General features: G+C 40.1%; 1 protein-coding gene across 3 annotated transcripts in view; it reads right to left on the bottom strand.

The window, feature by feature from the left end:
- The window catches only part of EPB41L4A (erythrocyte membrane protein band 4.1 like 4A), a 264,522-nt gene that overhangs the window by 151,001 nt on the left and 93,445 nt on the right, over positions 1-20,076 (bottom strand). For all 3 annotated transcript variants that reach the window (XM_047778430.1, XM_047778432.1, XM_047778431.1), the window contains one exon: positions 6,688-6,792. In XM_047778430.1, the coding sequence (XP_047634386.1) occupies positions 6,688-6,792 (105 nt within the window). The remainder of the gene's footprint in view (positions 1-6,687; positions 6,793-20,076) is intronic.

Genomic DNA, 20,076 nt, shown 5'->3' with positions numbered 1-20,076 from the left:
TATTCAGAAAAATTAAGCAACTTGACCATTTATTAGAAGCAGATATAGGACTCAGACCTATCTTGTGACTCCAAAGGCAATTATCTGATCCACCACATCACACTTCATTTATAATAACTTCTGAACACTGAAAGGCAGCTCATGTTCCTTCCAGCCTCAGAGTCATTTCAAACTCACCCAATTATTATAAGTAAACAAGCCTGCATTATTAATTCCAATTCTCTGCCTATCATTAACAGATCTCACCATCCCTCTAAGGAACCAAGATAATCTTGAAGTGGAACCAATATTACTCATAGACATCTGCGGATGCGCATGCAGCCCTAATCACAGAAATCCTGAGCATCTGCAGAAGAACATATGCTGTAATGACCCAGGGAAGTAATAGTGTTTCTGCATAATGTGATGAACTGAAACAAGAAAGCCTCAGGCTTCCACTGAGCTAGCAAGAGAAACTGCTTCCCACAGTAACCACGTGTATTGGTTTCTTTTTGCTGCTGCAACACATGACCATAAACTTGGTAGCTTAAAAGCACAGACATGTATCATCTTCCAATTCTGAAGGTCAAAAGTCCAAAATGGTCTCATGGGGTGCAACAGACTGAATGTTTGTGTCTGCTGGAAATTTCTATGTTAAAGCCCTAATCCCAACAGGATGGTGTTTGGAGGTAGGGCCTCTGGGAGGTAATTAGGTCAGATGGGAATGGGATTTGTGCCCTTTTAAGAAAACTCTTTCACCAAGTGACGTTACAAGGAAAAGTAAGCAATCTACAACCTGGAATAGGACCCTCCCCAGAACCCAACCATGCTGGCACCCTGATTTCAGACTTTCATCCTCCAGAACTGTGAGAAAGCAATGTTTCCATTTAAACCACCCAGTTTATGGTAATTTGTTAAAGCAGCCCAAACTGACTAAGACACTGGGCTTATAATCAAAGCAGGGTAGTGCTCCTTCTGGAGGATCCAGGGAAGAATTCTTGCCTTGCCTTTTCCAGCTCTTTCAGGCTGCCTGGCTTCCTGGTATCAAGGCCTCCTTCCAGTAAATACACGACTCTGACCTCTGCATCCACTGCCACATCTCCTTCTCTGACTGTCCTGCCTCCTCTTTCATGAAGAAGAATGCTTGTAATTATATGGGTCCCACCTGGAAAATATCCCAATCATGAGATCCTCAATTTAATCACATCTGTAAATTCCCTTTTGTCATATAAGGTAACATATGCACAGGTGCTGGGGATTAGGACACAGAGCAGAGAGATCTGGTATCCACTCAAAGCAAAGACACACAAAGCTAATCTGCTGGCCACATGCCATGAGGAAAGCAGCTGAGCTAGTCCCTCAACTAGGATATACAGGCCTAGAAGGTGCTGGAAGGAGCCCACTTTCCTGGCAGCTCTGCTGTTCTAGAGTAAGCATCAGTACTTTAAGAGAATTTTAAATACAGCTAGTTAAGTGTTAACATCATTAGACAAAGCTAGGTCTCTGCCTCCCAGGTGTGTTCCTATAATCCCTCACATCCACCCTATACCAAGGCTGGAAATCCTCTGTAAGTCGAACCAGGGCCCTGATATGACACAGGCCAGAGCAGAATAGAAAGTAGATTCTAGGCCCAAGCTAAGCGCTCTCACCACTGTCTTGAGGAAAAGAATCTTAAAGTACACGAACCCCATGGTGCATCTTTAAGAGACAGCTTTCTAAAAGAAAGTCTGAGGTAACGCAGTCTCAATAAGCATGTCTTGATGAAGAACTGCTTTACTTCCCAGAGATTCTTTGTACAGACCCACCCTGAGAAATGAAGTTAAGAAATTACGATGCCTAGAGTGTTCCACATCAAGTCAGCCGTACCCTTAGAGAGACGTCAGCTTTAACAAGGTTTATTTCTGTCCAGCTGTTACTCTTTACACCAAGGTAACACCTAAATCAATGCATTTGCTATGAGAATTTCCCAGGACTTGGTCCCAAGGGATGCACAGCTTAATAAAATTTGTATTTTTTCATTTAATATTCCAGTCAGTAAATTCCTTTTCCTCAGACTCCGTGAAAAACATCAAAAGCTCGAGAACATGGCCTGCACAGATGAGGTACTCATTAAATAACCATTGAACAACCACACGAATGTGTGAATACACAAAGGCCTAAATAAGCTCTCTTGCTACAAGGTCAATCTGAGAAGTTGGCTTATTGGAAAACACCACTCAGAGCCTCTCTACAAACATTAATATGTAAGTTACATAAAAGGGACCTAAGTGTGCATGACCTTTTCATCCTACAGGCATTCCTGTCAGGATATTACACTGGTTGAAAGGTCTTAGAGACGTGAAGACTTGGGTTTGAGTTCCGGTCTTAATACTTGCTGGTTATGGGACCTTGAGGAAGTTGTTTAAACTTTTCATTTTTATTTTTAACTTTTTAAATTTAAAAAATTTTTTTATTTTTGCTTTTTAGGGCCTCACCCATGGCACACAGAAGTTCCCAGGCTAGGGGTCAAATCGGAGCCACAGCTACCAGCCTACACCACAGCCACAGCAACACAGGATCCAAGCGAGTCTGCAACCTACACCACAGCTCATGGCAACGCCAGATCCTTAACCCAATGAGCGAGGCCCAGGATCAAACCCACATTTTCATGGATCCTAGTTGGATTCATTAACCACTGAGCCACAAAGGGAACTCCGAACTTTTTAGCTTCTGATTCTTCCCCTCTGATGACAGAATAGTAGTATTTGACCTGCACAGTTGTTCTGAGCATGTAATGAATGTAAGAAAACGTTCAACAGTTCCTGATACTTTGGTGACAAGGACGGCAGCAGCTGATACCGTCTAGATCAGGGCCCCTTGGATACCGTGGTTCTATAGGACAGACAGCAAGTTCCCTGCCATGTGGGGTCCACCTGTCCCAGGGACATGCTCATCCCTAATTCTCCAGGGTAGCTGCCCACCTCTTCATGCAACATACACTAGTTCTCTGAGGTGGGCATAAAGCCCTCGCTGACCCTTCCTCACCAGCTCTTCAGCCACTGCCAGTCTAACTCGCTCACATTTGCACACTTATACTTTGACCACAACTGGCTGAACAGCAGTGCCGCAGGCTGTCCAGTCTATCCCACACACCCCCACCATGGGCCTGGCCCCAAGGCACAGTCCACACTGTTAATGGAGGGAGGAGGAAGGACATCTGTTCACTGATGTAGCAATCTCTTTTTCCTTGTCATCTTTCCTCCCTCTTATCCCCACCTCTTCTTCCCACTTCCTCTTTTTACTTGCTTCAAGAATTGACCTAAGTGGTCCCCATTAGCGCCTCGAAATCTTCTCTATGTAGATCTTAATTACACAAAAGATTGTTTCACAGGCATTCACCATTAAAATCAACTTTCAGCTGCAGAAAAGAGTAAAGCAGGAGTTCCTGTCGTGGCTCAGTGGTTAACGAATAAGACTAGGAACCATGAGGTTGCGGGTTCGGTCCCTGACCTTGCTCAGTGGGTTAACGATCTGGCGTTGCCGTGAGCTGTGGTGTAGGTTGCAGACGTGGCTCGGATCCGGCGTTGCTGTGGCTCTGGCGTAGGCCGGTGGCTACGGCTCCGATTCGACCCCTAGCCTGGGAACCTCCATGTGCCGTGGGAGCAGCCCAAGAAATAGCAAAAAGACCAAAAAAAAAAGAAAAAAGAAAAGAGTAAAGCAATGAACAAAATCCAATCTAATGGACAATAATTCAGGTACATTCATAGAAATCATTCCTCTGTTTTTAAGACAAAGATTTTTCACTGTGTCCTATGCCATTCTGACAGAAAGATATTCTTAAATTCTTTTTTTTCCCACTTCTTTTAAATTATTTTTTTCCATTATAGTTGGTTTACAGTGTTCTGTCAATTTTCTACTATACAGCAAAATGACCCAGTCACAACATACATATATACATTCTTTTTCTCACATTTTCCTCTACCATGCACCATGACAAGTGACTAGATATAGTTCTCAGTGCTATACAGCAAGATCTCTTTGCTTAAATTCTTACTGACTCTAAATAACTACAGGATATGAAGGGCTGTTCCTACTAATATAAATAGAATGGACAGAGAAATGCAAATTCAGGTTTATCGACAATTTCCTCAGAAACTTCAAGTTGGTGGTGGAGGGTTGCCCTTCTAGAGTGAAAAGGCTGCCTGCTCTTATTCCTGCCCCAGAACCCAAGAGAAGTGAATCAGGAATAGAATTTCGTGTTCCTACCCATACAACCTGGATCAGCCCTACAGAAATGATACTTAAATGGTGACCTAAAGGAAGAGCAAATTTTCATGACCTTATTCACACAGCTTCCTACAATTAAGAGGAAAATGAGACAATCAGACAAGACATTTGAACATGAAAAGACGAAGTAATATTTATAAATCACCTCTATTTTATCTGAGTTTACTAGAAAGAAAGAAATTCAGGAGGCAAAAAAATAGCTTTTCATGTGACCGACACAGCCAATGCTTTTACAACATAAAAATCATGACTTAGCAGTTTTCTCCCTCCAACTGTATAATTTATTTTCTCCTAAAACTTGTTTTACAAACACTATCACAAACACCATCCCTTAGAAATAGAAGTATGAGAAAAAAAAAAAAAGGTTATCCTTAACAAGCCCTAGACAACTTTGAATGAACAAATACTACTAATTCTAATTCAATACTACTAATTCTTTTGCAATGATAGGAGCCATTGTTTGAACTTCTCTAGCTTTTCACATTTTTCCTGTGGAATGTGAAAAAGGGAAGCGGGGGGGGGGGCAGCCAGAGAGACAGATAAGGTCTATACAATTGTAGCAAGACAGTCAATCTTTCCAGGCAAGGTCTGACATACTAGATAAGATCAGGAAACTGAATTTCCTTCTGCTCAGAAAAATGCTATTTCAGAAATATGAATGTAATGCAAGATATCTTCCATAGCCTTCAACTTAATCTTTCAGTATGGATTTATAGTTCTGCGATACTGACTTATGACCTATACAGCGCAGAATTCAGTAAGCTTCTGAATATGTCCAGTCCCTTTCTTTGAAGTATGCATTAATGACCACTTGCCTTTAGAGAGCCATTCTGTCCTATGGAAAGCTAACCAACACACCCAATTTTTTATTCCTACTTTGTGAAATCCTCCTGTGAAACAGAACAGGTTATGGAACTAGCTCAAGAAAAATCACAAGTTATCACCATCAACGGCATTCCCTTTGCCTGCCTCTTCTCATCTTAGCACATTCTTGGGAAAAGGGCAGAAGCAAACTCACTCAGACAATCATGTGTCTCAATGAACAGACCCCAGGTGACCCAGTGGAGGCTGGAGAACTAAGGAAGGAAAAGGAGGAAATCTATTTCAAAAAGAGTATAAAAAATAAAAGTTCAGTCAAATGGCCTTTTTTTTTTTTTTCTTTTTCTTTTTAGAGCCACACCCGCAGCATATGGAAGTTTCCAGGCTAAGGGGTCAAATTGGAGCTTTAGCTGCCAGTCTACACCACAGCCACAGCAACATGGGATCTGAATAGCACCTGTGACCTACACTGCAGCTTGAGGCAACGCCGGATCCTTAACCCAGTAAGTGAGGCCAGGGATCGAACCCAAATCCTCATGGGCACTAATCGAGTTCTTAACCCGCTGAGCCACAAGGGGAACCCCTAAGTAAGGTATTTTGAGGTAAGCATATAAGCATTATAAGCATAATAAGACTGAGGTTAAGATCTTAGAAAGTCACATTGATGAATATATTTTCACCCCTCAAAATCATCACCTCCAAAGTCTCTCTGTTCATCATATAAGAAATAGCTCTTCAGCCTTATAACCATGTAGAATCTGTACTAACCAATGGGGTGAATTTCTTAGTAACTCCCCACAACCAACCAGTCAGGAAGATCTTCAGTTAAATCCCCATGAACAACTGACCATCAGACACCAAAAGCTTGGGTGCCTTTATTACTCATATTCAAACTCATGAATGAAAACCCCTATTTATTTATTTATTTATTTATTTTTGCCCTTTTTTTTAGGGCCGCTCCCACAGCATACAGAGATTCCCAGGCTAGGGATCTAATCAGAGCTACAACTGCCGGCCTATGCCACGGCCACAGCAATGCAGGATCCGAGCCGTGTCTGCAACCTACACCACAGCTCACAGCAACGCCAGATCCTTAACCCACCAAGCTAGGCCAGGGCTGGAACCTGCAACCTCATGGTTTCTCGTCAGATTCGTTTCCGCTGCGCCACAATGGGAACTCCCCCCATTTATTTTATTTTGTGACTGCTCATCCAACTTCTAAAACTTAGGCACCTTTCTACACTACTTCTTCTCTTTAAACCATTTAGTTTCTTAAAAACCAATAATATCTGTCACATCAAAAGACCAGCCACCAGAATCATAACCATTTTAACGGCTAATTCAGTCCCTGTAAGAGCACAAAAGGAAACTACTCTCTGAGATGGCTGCAAAAACAGAAACCATGCAAGCCACCAACAAAGAACTCTCTATATACATAAGCTGTGAATCCTACAAATCTACAGATTTTTGGCAGAGGTGGAAAAGATGCCAAGAAAATGGCAGTAGAAAATATGTTTAAGTTTTCCAGTCATTTTCAGTTACAAAAGCCTAGTCATCAGGAAAAGCCAGAGATACAGTGAAATTTATAACCAGAAAAATTTAATATGAAGTCATTGTACTCACCGTCTGATGGTTTCTGTCACAGTAACGCAGCCCAAAATAATCTATCTCCACAAGGTTTATGTGACGAAATACGTGCTCAAGGACAACGGAACCTTTCGTTGACTTCTGCAAAAATAATTCACAGTTTTTTGGGTTTTGGGTTTTTTTTTTTTGCTTTTTTTAATAAAGTGTCTTGTCTTTCTCAGTGGGGCACAGTCACAGTTCTCATCTTTTATTAGCTTCACTCACATGGGAAAAATTTTATTAGCCCCTGGGTCCCTCCTTAAGTTTTGCCTCAATTACAAAGAAAGGGATTCTAAGTATTCAATAAATTGCTTTAGAAAACAATTTTTAAACTGTTGTACATTTTAAATTAATACAAGGTGTAGTATCTTGTCTTTCGGCACTGTAAATTCAAGGCAAAATTATCATTTTAATAAAGATCATAGTTTATATGAAGTGTAGCTAATAAACTCATTCTAAAAACTTACATTGGTTAAAATCCCACAGTTCTTTCACTTTAAAAAAGCAATTATCACTTACATCATTATTCCACAACTAAAGCAGAATACATATAAAGTTGAAATAACAATAGCCAATGCTTTTAAAATTTTTTATTTTTCTTAAAAAGGTTGTTATTTTTTAATTTAAATATTAGTTTCAAGTGTAATACATTTGCATACATTATGAAATGATCACCAGGGTAAGTTTAGTAACCATCTGTCCCCATACACAGTTATTACAATATTACTGACCATATTCCTTGTGCTCCGTATTGTATCCTTGTTATTATATAACTGGAGGTCTGTACCATTTAATCCCTTCACCTATTTCACCCCTCCCTTCTGGCAACCATCCATTTCTTCTCTGTATCTACAAGTCTGCCTTCATTTTATCTTTTTTGTTCTGATTTTAGATTCCACAAGTATTTGTCTTTCCCTGACTCACTGCACTAAGCATAATATCCTCTAGATTTATCCATGCTGTCATAAATAGCAAGACTTCTTTTTTTTAAATGACTGAGTAGTAGTATTCTATTGTGTATATATACACAGCACATCTTCACCCATTCATTTATCAATGAACACTTAGGCAGCTTCTACATTTTGGCTATTGGAAATAATGCTTCATTGAACACTGGAGTGCATTTATCTTTTCAAACTAGTGTAGTGTTTGTGATTTTAATGATTTTTATTTTCTCCACCATAGCTGGCTTACAGTGTTCTGTCAATTTTCTACTCTACAGCCAGGTGACGCAGTCATATGTACATATAAACATTCTTTTTCTGTCTTTATCATGCTCCATCATAAGTGACTAGATATAGTTCCCAGTGCTATACAGCAGGATCTCATTGCTTATCCATTGCAAAGGCAGTATGTTTTTTATTTCTTCAGGTAAAGAAGTAAAATTGCTAAATCACATGGCAGTTCTACTTTAATTTTTCGTAACTTCTCTTTTACTTCTGATTTTAGTCTTTTGGGCCCCCTTTCACTTCTGATTTTACTCTTTTGGGCCCTCTTGGTAAGTCTGGCTAGAGGTTAGGAATTTTGTTTGTCTTTTCAAAGAATCAGTGCTTAGTTTCATTGATCTTTTCTATTGATTTCCTAGTCTGTGCTTCACTTATTTCTTCTTCAGTCTTTATGATTTCTTATGTTACCTGTGGGTTTTGTTTGTTCCTTATCTATATCCTTTAGATGTAAGATTAGATTGTTTGAGATTTTTCTTTTCTGGGGTAGGCTTGAATTACTAAACTTCCTTCTTAGAACTGCTTGTCCTGCACCCCACATATTTTAGACTGCTATGTTTCAATTTTCATTTATCTCTAGAGTTTCTGATTTCCTCTTTGATTTCTTTCGGTGACCCACTAGTGTTTAGCTTCCATGTCTTCATGCTTTTTTGCAGTTTTCTTTTTATAGTTGATTTCTAGTCTTTTTATTTATTTGTTTATTTATTTTCTTTCACAGACTCTTCAGCAAGTATTTATTAAGCACCTGTGTGTGCCAGGTACCATTTGAGGCACTCAGTAGATTTCTAGTCTTATACCAGTGAGGGTGGAAGAGACACTTGATATGATTTCAATCTTCTTATATTTATAGAAACTTGTTTTGTATGCTAGCATGTGACCTATCCTGGGGAATGTTTTGCATGAAAAGAATATGTACTCTGCTTTTGGATAGAATGTTCTATATGTATCTACTAAGATCGTCAGATCTAATATGTTAAGTCAAGTTATTGATTTTCTGCCTGGATGATCTATCCCTTGATGTAAATGGTGTGTTAAAGTCCCCTATTATTATTGTTACTATCAATTCCCCACTTTGTTTCTTAATATTTTCTGTATGTATTTAAGCACTCCTTTGTTAGATAGATATATTTTTGCACTTATTGTAACTTCTTTCTTGTTGATTTAATCCCTTAGATTATCATGTACTACCCTTCTTTTTCTCATTACACTCTTTCTTTTAAAGTATATTTTGTCTGATGCAAATATTGCTACCACAGCTTTCTTTTCATTTCCATTTGCATGGAATATTTTCCCCCATCCTCTCAGTATGTGTCTTAGATTTCAAGTAAGTCTCTTTCAGGCAGGATATACATGGGTCTTCTTTTTTTTTTTTTCTTTTTTTAGGGCCATGCCTGCAGCATATGGAGGTTCCCAGGCTAGGGGTCCAATGAGAGCTACAGCTGTCAGCCTATACCACAGCCACAGCAATGCCAGATCTGAGTCACATCTGCCACCTACACCACAGGTCATAGCAATGCCAGATCCTTAACCCACTCAGCAAGGCCAGGGATCAAACCCACAACCTCATGGTTCCTATTCCTAGTAGGATTCGTTTCTGCTGCGCCATGATGGGCACACCATGGATCTTCTTTTTCATCCAGTGAGCTATTCTGTTTTTTGTTTTTTATGGCTGCACCCAGAGCATATGGAAGTTCCCAGGCTAGGGGTCAAACTGGAGCTGCAGCTGCCAGAGTACACCGCAGCCACAGCAATGCCAGATCCAATCCTTGTCTTCAACCTATGCCACAGCTCATGGCAACGCTGGATCCTTAATCCACTGAGTAAGGCCAAGGATTGAACTGTCATCCTCATGGATACCAGCTGCATTCTTAACCCACTGAGCCATAGCAGGAACTCCCATACTCTGTCTTTGGATTGGAGCATTTAGATTTTAAATAACTGATAGGTATATGCTTACTGCCATTTTGTTAACAATTTTATGGTTGTTTTGGTAGCTTTTGTTTTTTTGTTTTGCACCCCCTGCAGCATATGGAATTCACAGGCCAGGGATCAGATCCGAGCTGTAGTTGTGACCTATGACACAGCTGCAGCAACACTGCATCCTTAATCCCACTGTGCTGGGGCAGGAATCAAACCTGCAACCCTGTGCTCCAGAGACACCACCAATCCTGTTATGCCACAGCAGGAATTCCTGTAGTTCTTTTTTGCTCCTTTCTTTTATGATAGGTTTTTGGTTTGTAGTTACCATGAGGTGCATATGTAACAATCTATGTGATTATTTTACATTGATGATCTCAAGTTTTAACACATTCTAACACATTCACCCCCAAATCCCCACCATTTACTGTTTTTGACATCATATTTTTATATCTTTTTGTTTTGTGTATCCCTTAACTAATTTTTGTGGATATAGATGATTTTACTATTTTTGTTTTCTAGCCTTCCTATTAACTTTATATGTGGTTGGTTTATACTTTTACTGTATGTTTGCCTTAACCAATGAGATTTTTCCTTTCATAAGTTTCACATTTCTAGTAGTGGTATTTTCTTGTCTGCTTAGAGAAGTCCCTTTAACATTTCCTGTGAAGCTAGTTTTGAGGTGCTGACTTCTTTTAGCTTTAGCTTGTCTTTAAAACTCTCTTTCCTTCAAGTCTAACTGACACCCTCGCTGGGTAGAATATTCTTGGTTGTAGGTTTTTTCCCTTTCACTTTAAATACATCAAGCCACTCCCTTCTAATCTGCAGAGTTTCTGATGAAAAGCTGGCTGACAGTCTAATGAGAATTCCCTTGTACATGACTAGTTGCTCTTCTCTTGTTGCTTTTAAGATTCTCTCTTCATCTTTAATTTCTGTCATTCTAATTAAATTGTTTCTTGGTGTGGACTTCATTGAGTTCATCCTGTTTGCACTCTGTTTTGTGGGCCTAAATGTCTGTTTACCTTCCCAGGCCAGGGAAGTTTTCAGCTATTATTTCTTCAAGTAAGTTTTCAATCCCTTTCTCTCTTCTCTTTCTGGGTCTCCTATAATGCAAAATGTTCATACAACTGATGTTGTTCCAAAGGTCTCTTAAACTATCCTCATTTTTTTTTCTTTCATTCTCTTTTCTTTTTTTTTCCTTTTTCTGTTCAACTTGGATGATTTTCACTGCTCTGTCTTCCAGTTTGCTGATCCAGTCCTATGAATCATTTAATCTGCCAGTGATTCCTTCTAATGTATTTTTTATTTCAGTTGTATTCTTCAGCTCTCCTTGGGTCTTTATACTTTCTAATTCTTGGTTAAATGTCTCACTGTGTTCATCCATTTTTCTCCCAAGTTCACTGATCATCTTTGTGATCAGTACCCTGAAATCTATCAGGTAGACTGCTTACCTCCACTTTCTTTAGTTCTTTTTCTGAGGTTTTGTCTTATTCCATCATTTGGAATACAATTATCTGTCTCATTTTGCCTAATTCTCTGTGTTCATCCCTATGTGTTAGGTAGAGTGATTATGTTTCCCAATCTTAAAGAAGCAGTCTGATGTAGGAGACATCCTGTGGGGCCCAGCAGCATACTCTCCTCTAGTCACCAGACCAATATGCTCTAGGGTTGCCCTGTACACAGGCTATGTGGACCTTTCTGCTGTGGTGGGGCCAGGTATAATGAGGGCACTCATAGGCAAGATAGGCTTCTAACACAATTGGCTGCCAGGTCCTGCCTTGGCTGTGCCTGCCAGCCCAGTGTTGGGTAGAAATGGGTCCTGGCATGGGTGGCTGTGAAGCTCTGTGGTTTCTGGAACTGGTGCTGACCTGCTGTTGAGCAAGTAAGCCCTCAGCACCAACAGGTTAGAGGGAAAACTCCAAAATGTCCTTTGCCATCACCTGTGTCTCAAAGCCACAACAAATGGCTGCCCCCACATCTGTATCACCAAAGGGGGTGCCAGTTACTTCCTGCCTCTCCAGGAGATCAGCAAGTTGATCTCTCCAGTAAGTTGGTATGATCAGCAAGTTGGTATGACCTAGGCATTTTTCAAATTAGGTTCTGCCTCTGGGCTGGGACTCAAAGCATATGAGGTTGTGCATGCACCGGTTAAGAGTGGAGTCTCTGTTCCCTACAGCCCTGCAGCTCTTCTATACACAAGCCTCACCAGCCTACAAAGCCATTTGAAGCGAAACATTCTTGGGGCTTATCTTCCCAATGCAGAACCCTCAGGCTGGGGACCTTCACCCCTCATTCTTTGGGGAGAACTTCTGCAGTGGTGGTAATCCTCCCACGTGTGGGTTTCCTTCCCAGGGTTGTGGGTCTTGACTATACTGAACCTCTGCCCCACCTACCCACATCACTGTAGTTCCTTCTTTGTATTTTTGCTTGTACAAGTCTTCACATCATTTTCATAGACAGTTGCTCTGTCAGTAGTGTCATTTTGATGTGCCCGGGGGAGGAGGTGAGCTTAGGGTCTTCCTACTCTACCACCTTGGCCACCTACAACCAAAGCTTTTATTTTCAATCCTTAACTAATAAACCCATAGATTAAAGCCACCACAGTTAATGTTCCGAAAAGCCCCTGTGAAGATATTTGACTTTATCTCTTGCAAATAAGCACAGACATAAAACATTTCCCTTGTATGCTCTGTAAATGCAGACCCCTGTTTAAAAAACTAACCTCTCCTCTCCCCCCCTATATTTTTAAAATCACCTAATAAATTAATTATTCACATATAAGAGAAACGTTTAATCAGCAAGCATTACTCCACATACACATTAATCTTGAAAAGAATCCATGTTGATGGTATACGTATAGATACAGACTTCTTTTTTTTCCCCCATCATTGACAGGTATGACAGGGTAGTAAGAGAAATCCCCAAGATGTCACACATTATGTTACTGAAGCAGAGTTTTGTTCAGCTGCACTTTTCTCAGAGAATTACCATTACACACTTACTCATGTACAATGAAGACACTGTGCTGTTTTTACAAAATGGATTGTAATATAAGGAAAATGTTTTTTATTAAATATATTATAAAATTTTAGGGTGATAAAAGCTGATCAAAGCACATACTGGGAGAAGACAGTTCTTATTACAAATTGCATAGCTATTTTGTTTTCCTCCAAATTACTTTGGTTGAACTTAATTGGTCCTTTGCTTAAAACCCATTTGATAATTTATCAACAAAAACCCCTTCCATGATGGATCTTTAGGTTGTTAAGTATTTTCTGCTATAATAACAATGCCACATCCAGAAAATGCCTCTTTGTGCTCATGTACCTATGTCTTTAACTACGGTAAAAAATTTGTTAATGAAATTACTCATTCAAAGGAGAGGCCTACTTGAGATTACAATGGACCCTGCCAAAAAGACTACATTTCGTTCAATGAGAGTACATGTCCCCATACCCTTGCAACATTTGGATCGGGCAACATTTTTCTAATCTGACTGAGCAAAAAAAGAGAAGAGGGGGTAATGATCTTCCTGTTCATTTTCTGGTCTGAATAAAAGTAACCGCTCTGTCATGTGCTTACTAACCAATCACATACCCTAGCACTTTAGTTATTCTCTAACCTGAAGTTTATGAGCAATTTCTCTTAAATACTTCTCATCCTTGTACAATTTTATTTAGTATATTTAGCTCTTCACTCCATCTGGAAACCATTTTTGTGCTTGGGATAAGGGCCTAATTTTGCTTCCAAATGGACAGACAACTGCACCACCATTTATCTAAAAGGCCATCCCATCATTTCTCTTTTGACTGAAGTAACTTATCATCTACTAAATGAATCCTCAATTTATGCCATAGATTATTCCTGGTCTGACGTTCCAAGATTTTATTAAGTTTAGTTTAATACAGTTTGTTGTTATCTATCATTCTCTTTCAAATTTGTCTCTGCCAATTCTTAGACATTTTTCTCTACTACAGGAAGTTTAGAACCAGCCTGCCAACTTAACAAACAATTCTGTTAAGAATCTGACCGGAATTAAACTGAAATGACAGACTGGATGACTTGGGAGGTAATGCTGTATTTACAAAGTGAAACTTATATGGTTTTCTTTTCTATCCTTCAAGGAAATGTTATACTTTTTTTCATGTAGGTCTTAGAAAATTCTACTTGGGCATTGTAGTAGGCAGAATTTACAAAATGCCCCCTCCCCTGCTCTAATCCCTGGAACCAGTGAGTATGATAAAATATCAATCCTCTTATTATGTTATGTGTCACAATCTTGACCTTAAAATACAAAGATTGCTGGAGTACATCTAACCTCATCACTTGGGCCCTTATAAGCAAAGCACTTTCTACAGCAAATGAGGAAGGCAGAGGGGAAGTCAAAGATAGTTAAAGCATGAGAACAATTCCACAGATCTTTGCCATGTGAAAAATCATGTGGGCCCCCTAAGAAAGCAATGTTAAGAAGCCTCAAGGAGCTGAGAGTCAGCACCAGGTGACAGCCTATAAGGAAATGGGAACCTCAGGCCTGCAACCACAAGCACTGGATTTTGTGAACACCTCAAAGAGTCTGAAAGTAGATTCTTCCTCAGTGCCTTCAGATAAGAGATATGCTGACAACCACCTTGATTTCAGCCTTGGGAGCCTGAGGAGAGAACCCAGTCATGCCATCCTGGACTTCAGACTTTCAAAATGGTGAGAAAACAGACCAGAGCAGGCTTAAACCACTAACTTGTGGTACTTTGCTATGCAATAATAAAAAACTAATACAGGCTTATTCTTAGCTATTCTATAGATTTATTACTGTTATACCTTCTGACTATTGCTAATCTCTTGGAAAAGCAACTGATTTTCCTACACTGCTCTATTTCTTAGCCATCTTGCTAGAACCCTTTCTAATGAAAACAGTTTGTCCATGGAATCTTTTCAGATAACCACATTTTCTACCAATAAGTGTTCTAGTACTTCATTATCAAAAGACCTCTTCCATATTTACTTCTCTTACAGTACTGGCTGGAACCTCATAGAAGGAGGACTAAGAGTTGTGAGAACATTCATCCTTATCTTCTTCCTGATTTTAATTGCTTCTGAAATTTCTTTAAGTACAATGACTGCTATATGCCCTTATATATACCCTTTATCAAACAGAACATTCCTTTTATTCCTGCTTTTTGGGTTTTGTTCAGTTTGTTTTATTTTGTTTTGATTTTTAATAGGTAATAATTTTATCAACTTCTTAAAGAAAATCTGAGATAATGATCTTTGTCCTTTCACCTATGATTTACATTAATACAGTTTCCTTTTTTTTTTTTTTGTCTTTTTGCCATTTCTTGGGATGCTCCTGCGGCATATGGAGGTTCCTAGGCTAGGGGTCTAATCGGAGCTGTAGCTTCCAGCCTACACCAGAGCCATAGCAACGCGGGATCTGAGCCGTGTCTGCGACCTACACCACAGCTCACGGCCATGCTGGATCTTTAACCCACTGAGCAAGGCCAGCGATCGAACCTACAACCTCATGGTTCCTAGTCGGATTCGTTAACCACTGCGCCACGACGGGAACTCCACATTAATACAGTTTCTGATGTCAAATATTCTTACAGAGAATTTCCCATTTGAGATCTTTTGTTCTGTCCCCTTCTCATCTGGAGAGAATCCCCCACTATCAGAGTCTTGGTGGAGGCAGGAACCAGACTCCCTAACCCCTGGCAGCTGGGCCACAGAACATGACCTAGTTTCAACTAGGGACTTTCACTTCTGACCAAGTGATGCAAAGATAAAGGAAGAGTTGAGTGTTCATTCATGGTAGGGCTCCCAACAGTAGGGTGCTCAATAGCAGAGGTATTCAGAGACAGAATAAGCTGTGCCAAGGAGTAACGGTGACTGACTCCTGAGCCAGGTTTCCCAGTGTTCCTGAAGTACCACTACACAGAAACAGCAAAGCAATCCACCAGCCAGCCTCCTTTCCCTCTGCCCCATGGGAGCAGTGATTAAGTATGTTTGGACCCAAGAGCCATCCCAGGGCCTCCAGGGAAAATCCTAGGTAAGAACATAGAAAATTGGATCCAACAGTATACCAAAAATAGCATCACAAATATATCAGCTGATCACAGGAATGTGAGTACATCAGAGTTCTTGGATGCAAAGAGTAACAGTTGACTCTAGCTAAGTAATCATGAAAGGAATTTACTGGAAAGACATTGGGTGTATTCAGGCTCTACAGACATCACCTTCTGCTAAATAAGCCTAATACCCATAGCCACTAAATTTGGAGCAATCCTTAATCCATCAGTACCTCCTTCTTAATCCATCAGTACCTCCTTCCATGTTCTCCTACCCATGTTTTGGGCTATAATTTTCACCTTAAATTATTTATTTACATGTGCCTTTTGCCCCACGAATTTTTAAAATAATTTATGGCCAATTGAGACCAGCTTATTTTCCAGGCGGCTGTGGAAAATGCACAGACATCTTTCCTATTCAAAATATTTCTGGAAGGCTGGCATACAAGCCAGTGTTCTACCTTGATCTAATATCTCCTCAGGGTCCGTCCTCCTATCCAAGCACAGACAGGAACAGGTAGAGCCACACAACTCTGCCCAATACTTCTACCCCAAGCAGGTAAAGAAGTGCTTCGTGAATGAATTGTGCTTGCAGTTACAAGAGGAATGAATTGTGCTTGCAATGACAGCTCCTGAAATGGGGCATATTTTTAAAATATACAAGGCTGCCTTTAAGAAAAACATTATGTGCCTCTATTTCCATAAGAAATCTTAGCTTTTTCATACATATAATCTATTTGAAAAGCATAAAAAAGATATAATGCCCTACTCAAGAAGCAAATACACAAAAGCAAACCTGGCAAACCGGCTTAGAAGTCTGGAACATATATGGAGATTTCAAACATTTCATGCAAGAATCACCATTTCCAAAACCATCATTCCAAAAATACCAGAACATTGTCTGTTGATTCTCTGTGACAGTTCTGAATTTATATAGAATCTGGTCTTGAAAATACTTTACAAATACTATCATTTAGCATATGTTATCCTCTACAGAGAAATCACAAGGAAGGCATGCAGTGTTATGCACTGATCCAGAGCTGACCTAAGAGAAGGCACGATGCCTCATGCTTCCCTCTACAGCTGTCTGTACGTTACAGGTGTGTCTGCACAAGCACCAGGAGCAGAGCCAGGTGGGCCTTAGAAATACCATATTTCTGTCACTACTTCAAGCAAACATGTACAAGAAAACCCCTTAACTTCTTATCTGTCATACTATAATATGACAAGACTCAGAAAGCTTGGATGCCAATAATACATTAGCTACTGGGGTGGGGGTGACATCACCAGCTCACATTTCTGCCCATCCTGCACTAACTGACCCCCTCTGGTCACTTGCCCCTTCATTTGTATTCCACTGAGATGCCTTCTGCTTTTGCACTTAGGGGTAACTTCATTTTTCACATGGGTTCTTCATAGAGACCGTCTGTGGGCTATACATTGCAGTTCAAGTTGAAAGTCTTCAGGTTACGAAGAACTCATTCTTGAATGCAGAAATTAAGAACTGATAGAGAACTGACATGTGAGCCAAAAAACAAACTAGAAATACACTGGGCCAGGAACAGACCAGTCCAGGAATTATTACTAGAAAAGGACAAGTAAGTACCATCATGGATATTATCAAAGAAATAAGATTTCATTCATTCCAACATTTATTGAGTACCCATTACAAGCCAGCAAATGACTACTATCTAGAAATCGAAAGCGTACACTAATAACAATGCCAGAGGAGGGTCAGACACAGCTAGAATATAATAATATTACCAAGAACCTCGATGAAGGAACCAGCTGACTGGCCTGTCAGAACCCTAGAGAAGCCACTGGGTATGAAGCAGTAACAAACTTCCAGAAAGTAAGACAGGAAAGGGCTTGGTTTTCATCAGAACCTTTTTTCTGTGTGTGTGTACATGTCCAGGTACCATGCATGTCTTTTTTTTTTTTTTTTGCTCATGCCCACAGTCTGTGGAAGTTCCCAGGCCAGGGATCGAACCCATACCACAGCAGTGACCTGAGCTACTGCACTAACAATGCCAAATCCTTAACTTAATGTGCTACAAAAGAACTCTACACATCTTATTTGTGTAAAAAAAAATTTTTTTAAAGAAAAATATATGCCAAGTGGTAACTAGTCAATATCCTTTTTTGCTCACAAAGATAGTTGTTTCATGGATTTGGTTCATGTGCTATGACGTTTTAAGTAAGGAAAATGCAGAGAAGAGACAGCGTTACGATGGTCAATATACACATTTACACTAACAATTCATGCTCCCATTTCCCCAAAACAGTGACTTTAAGACTTTTTTACGTGAATTCTTCCCAAGCCCTCTGAGCAGGCAGACCTAACTATTCTGTGCCATTATATACCACTGTGGAGGTTGTCCTTGAATGCTGAGACACAGGCTCCACTTCCAAGGGAGACTGCTTCATCTGAAGTTTAAGGTAAACTGATTTCTTTTCTTTTTAATGCCACATCTCCAGCATATGGAAGTTCCCAGCCTAGGGTTCACATCAGAGCTACAGCTGCAGGCCTATGGCACAGCTAAGGCAACACGAGATCCCAGCCGCATCTGTGACCTACATCACGGCTTGTGGCAACGCTGGACCCTTAACTCACTGAGTGAGGCCAAGGATTGAATGCATATCCTCACGGACACTACGTTGGGTCATGAATCCACTAAGCCCCAACGGGAACTCCTTATTTCTTATCTTTACTTCTTTCAATACTTGTCAAAGGAAACTCATGAATGTGATTGTATTTAGCACCATTTCACTGCTTTCTGACCATTTCTAGAAGAAATCTCTGCCAAAATGAGAAAATCATCAAGACGCTACAATATAAAATGACCACCAAAGCACCTGGCAAGATGCCAAGATTTTCTGAAAAGTGAATAAATTAAAATCTTGTCATAAACACATAATGAACATGCACTAATGAGACTTTTGAGAGAATGAGTTGCGTGCCAACACAAATCACAGAAAAAGAAAGAATCCATGAGGTCTCCTGAGTAGTGGCTTGTCTGTACTGTTCCCTTTATGTGGAACATCATCTTTTCTCTATCTTCTTCAAAACCTCACGTATCCTTCAGGATCCAGTGCAAATGCCACCTTCTCCATAAAGTCTGTCCTATGTCCTCAACCTCACTATGACCTTGGGGTCCACTGAACCTAAAAAGTGTCTTATTTTGCCTATCTCTGAGACTTAGCCTATTCTGCCTCTATTAAAGCTATTCTATATTCTTTTAACTTAGTTACCAATATCAGGGCATCTTGAAAGTAGAAGCTGAGTATTACACACCACTTCCTTTTCATGTCAGTCGATAATGCACACACATCAAGAACTCCCTTAAAGTTTGCTGAATAAATACTAAGAGCCAACAAACAAGGAAGAGAAACATGCAGCATTGAGAACATGGTGGCCTACAAACTAAACTTCAATTCTTATCTCTCAATGAAGATTTCCACTTTTTTTTTTTTTTTGCTTTTTAGGGCCATACCCGCGGCATATGGAGGTTCCTAGGTTAGGGGTCAAATCAGAACTACAGCTGCTGGGCTACACCACAGCCACAGCAATGCAGGATCCAAGCCACATCTGCAACCTACACCATAGGTCATAGCAATGCCAGATTCTTAACCCACTGAGGTAGGCCAGGGATCGAACCCGCAACCTCATGGTTCCTAGTGGGATTTGTTTCTGCTGCACCACAAAGGGAACTCCAGAGTTGTTCTTTTTTTTTTTTTCTTCAAATGATTAAAATCTTATTAGGGCTGTACCTACAGTATTTGGAAGTTCCCAGGCTGGGGTTGAACCAGAGCTGCAGCTGCAGGCCTTTACCACAGCTACAGCAATGTGGGATCTGAGCGGCATCTGCAACTTACACCATAGCTCATGGCAACATTAGATCCTTAACCCACTGAGCGAGTCCAGGGATGGAACCTGTGTCCTCATGGATACTAGTCAGATTTGTTTCCGCTGCACCATGAAAGGAATTCCCATTCTTCTTGACCAATCAAACCTATGAAAGCAAAGAAACTTGGATGGATTTAATTATCCTATCTGACTTCAATATCTCAATTATTCACAGCTACTTAATTTACTTTTAATTTTAAAAATACACATTTGTTTCAGTGTTGATATAATTTCCTAAGACAATAGACTCTAAGATGGTATTAATAAGTATCTTATA

This window comes from Phacochoerus africanus, chromosome 4 (assembly GCF_016906955.1).
Source record: "Phacochoerus africanus isolate WHEZ1 chromosome 4, ROS_Pafr_v1, whole genome shotgun sequence".
NCBI classification, from domain to species: domain Eukaryota; kingdom Metazoa; phylum Chordata; class Mammalia; order Artiodactyla; family Suidae; genus Phacochoerus; species Phacochoerus africanus.
This window is presented reverse-complemented; position numbering and strand designations above follow the sequence as displayed.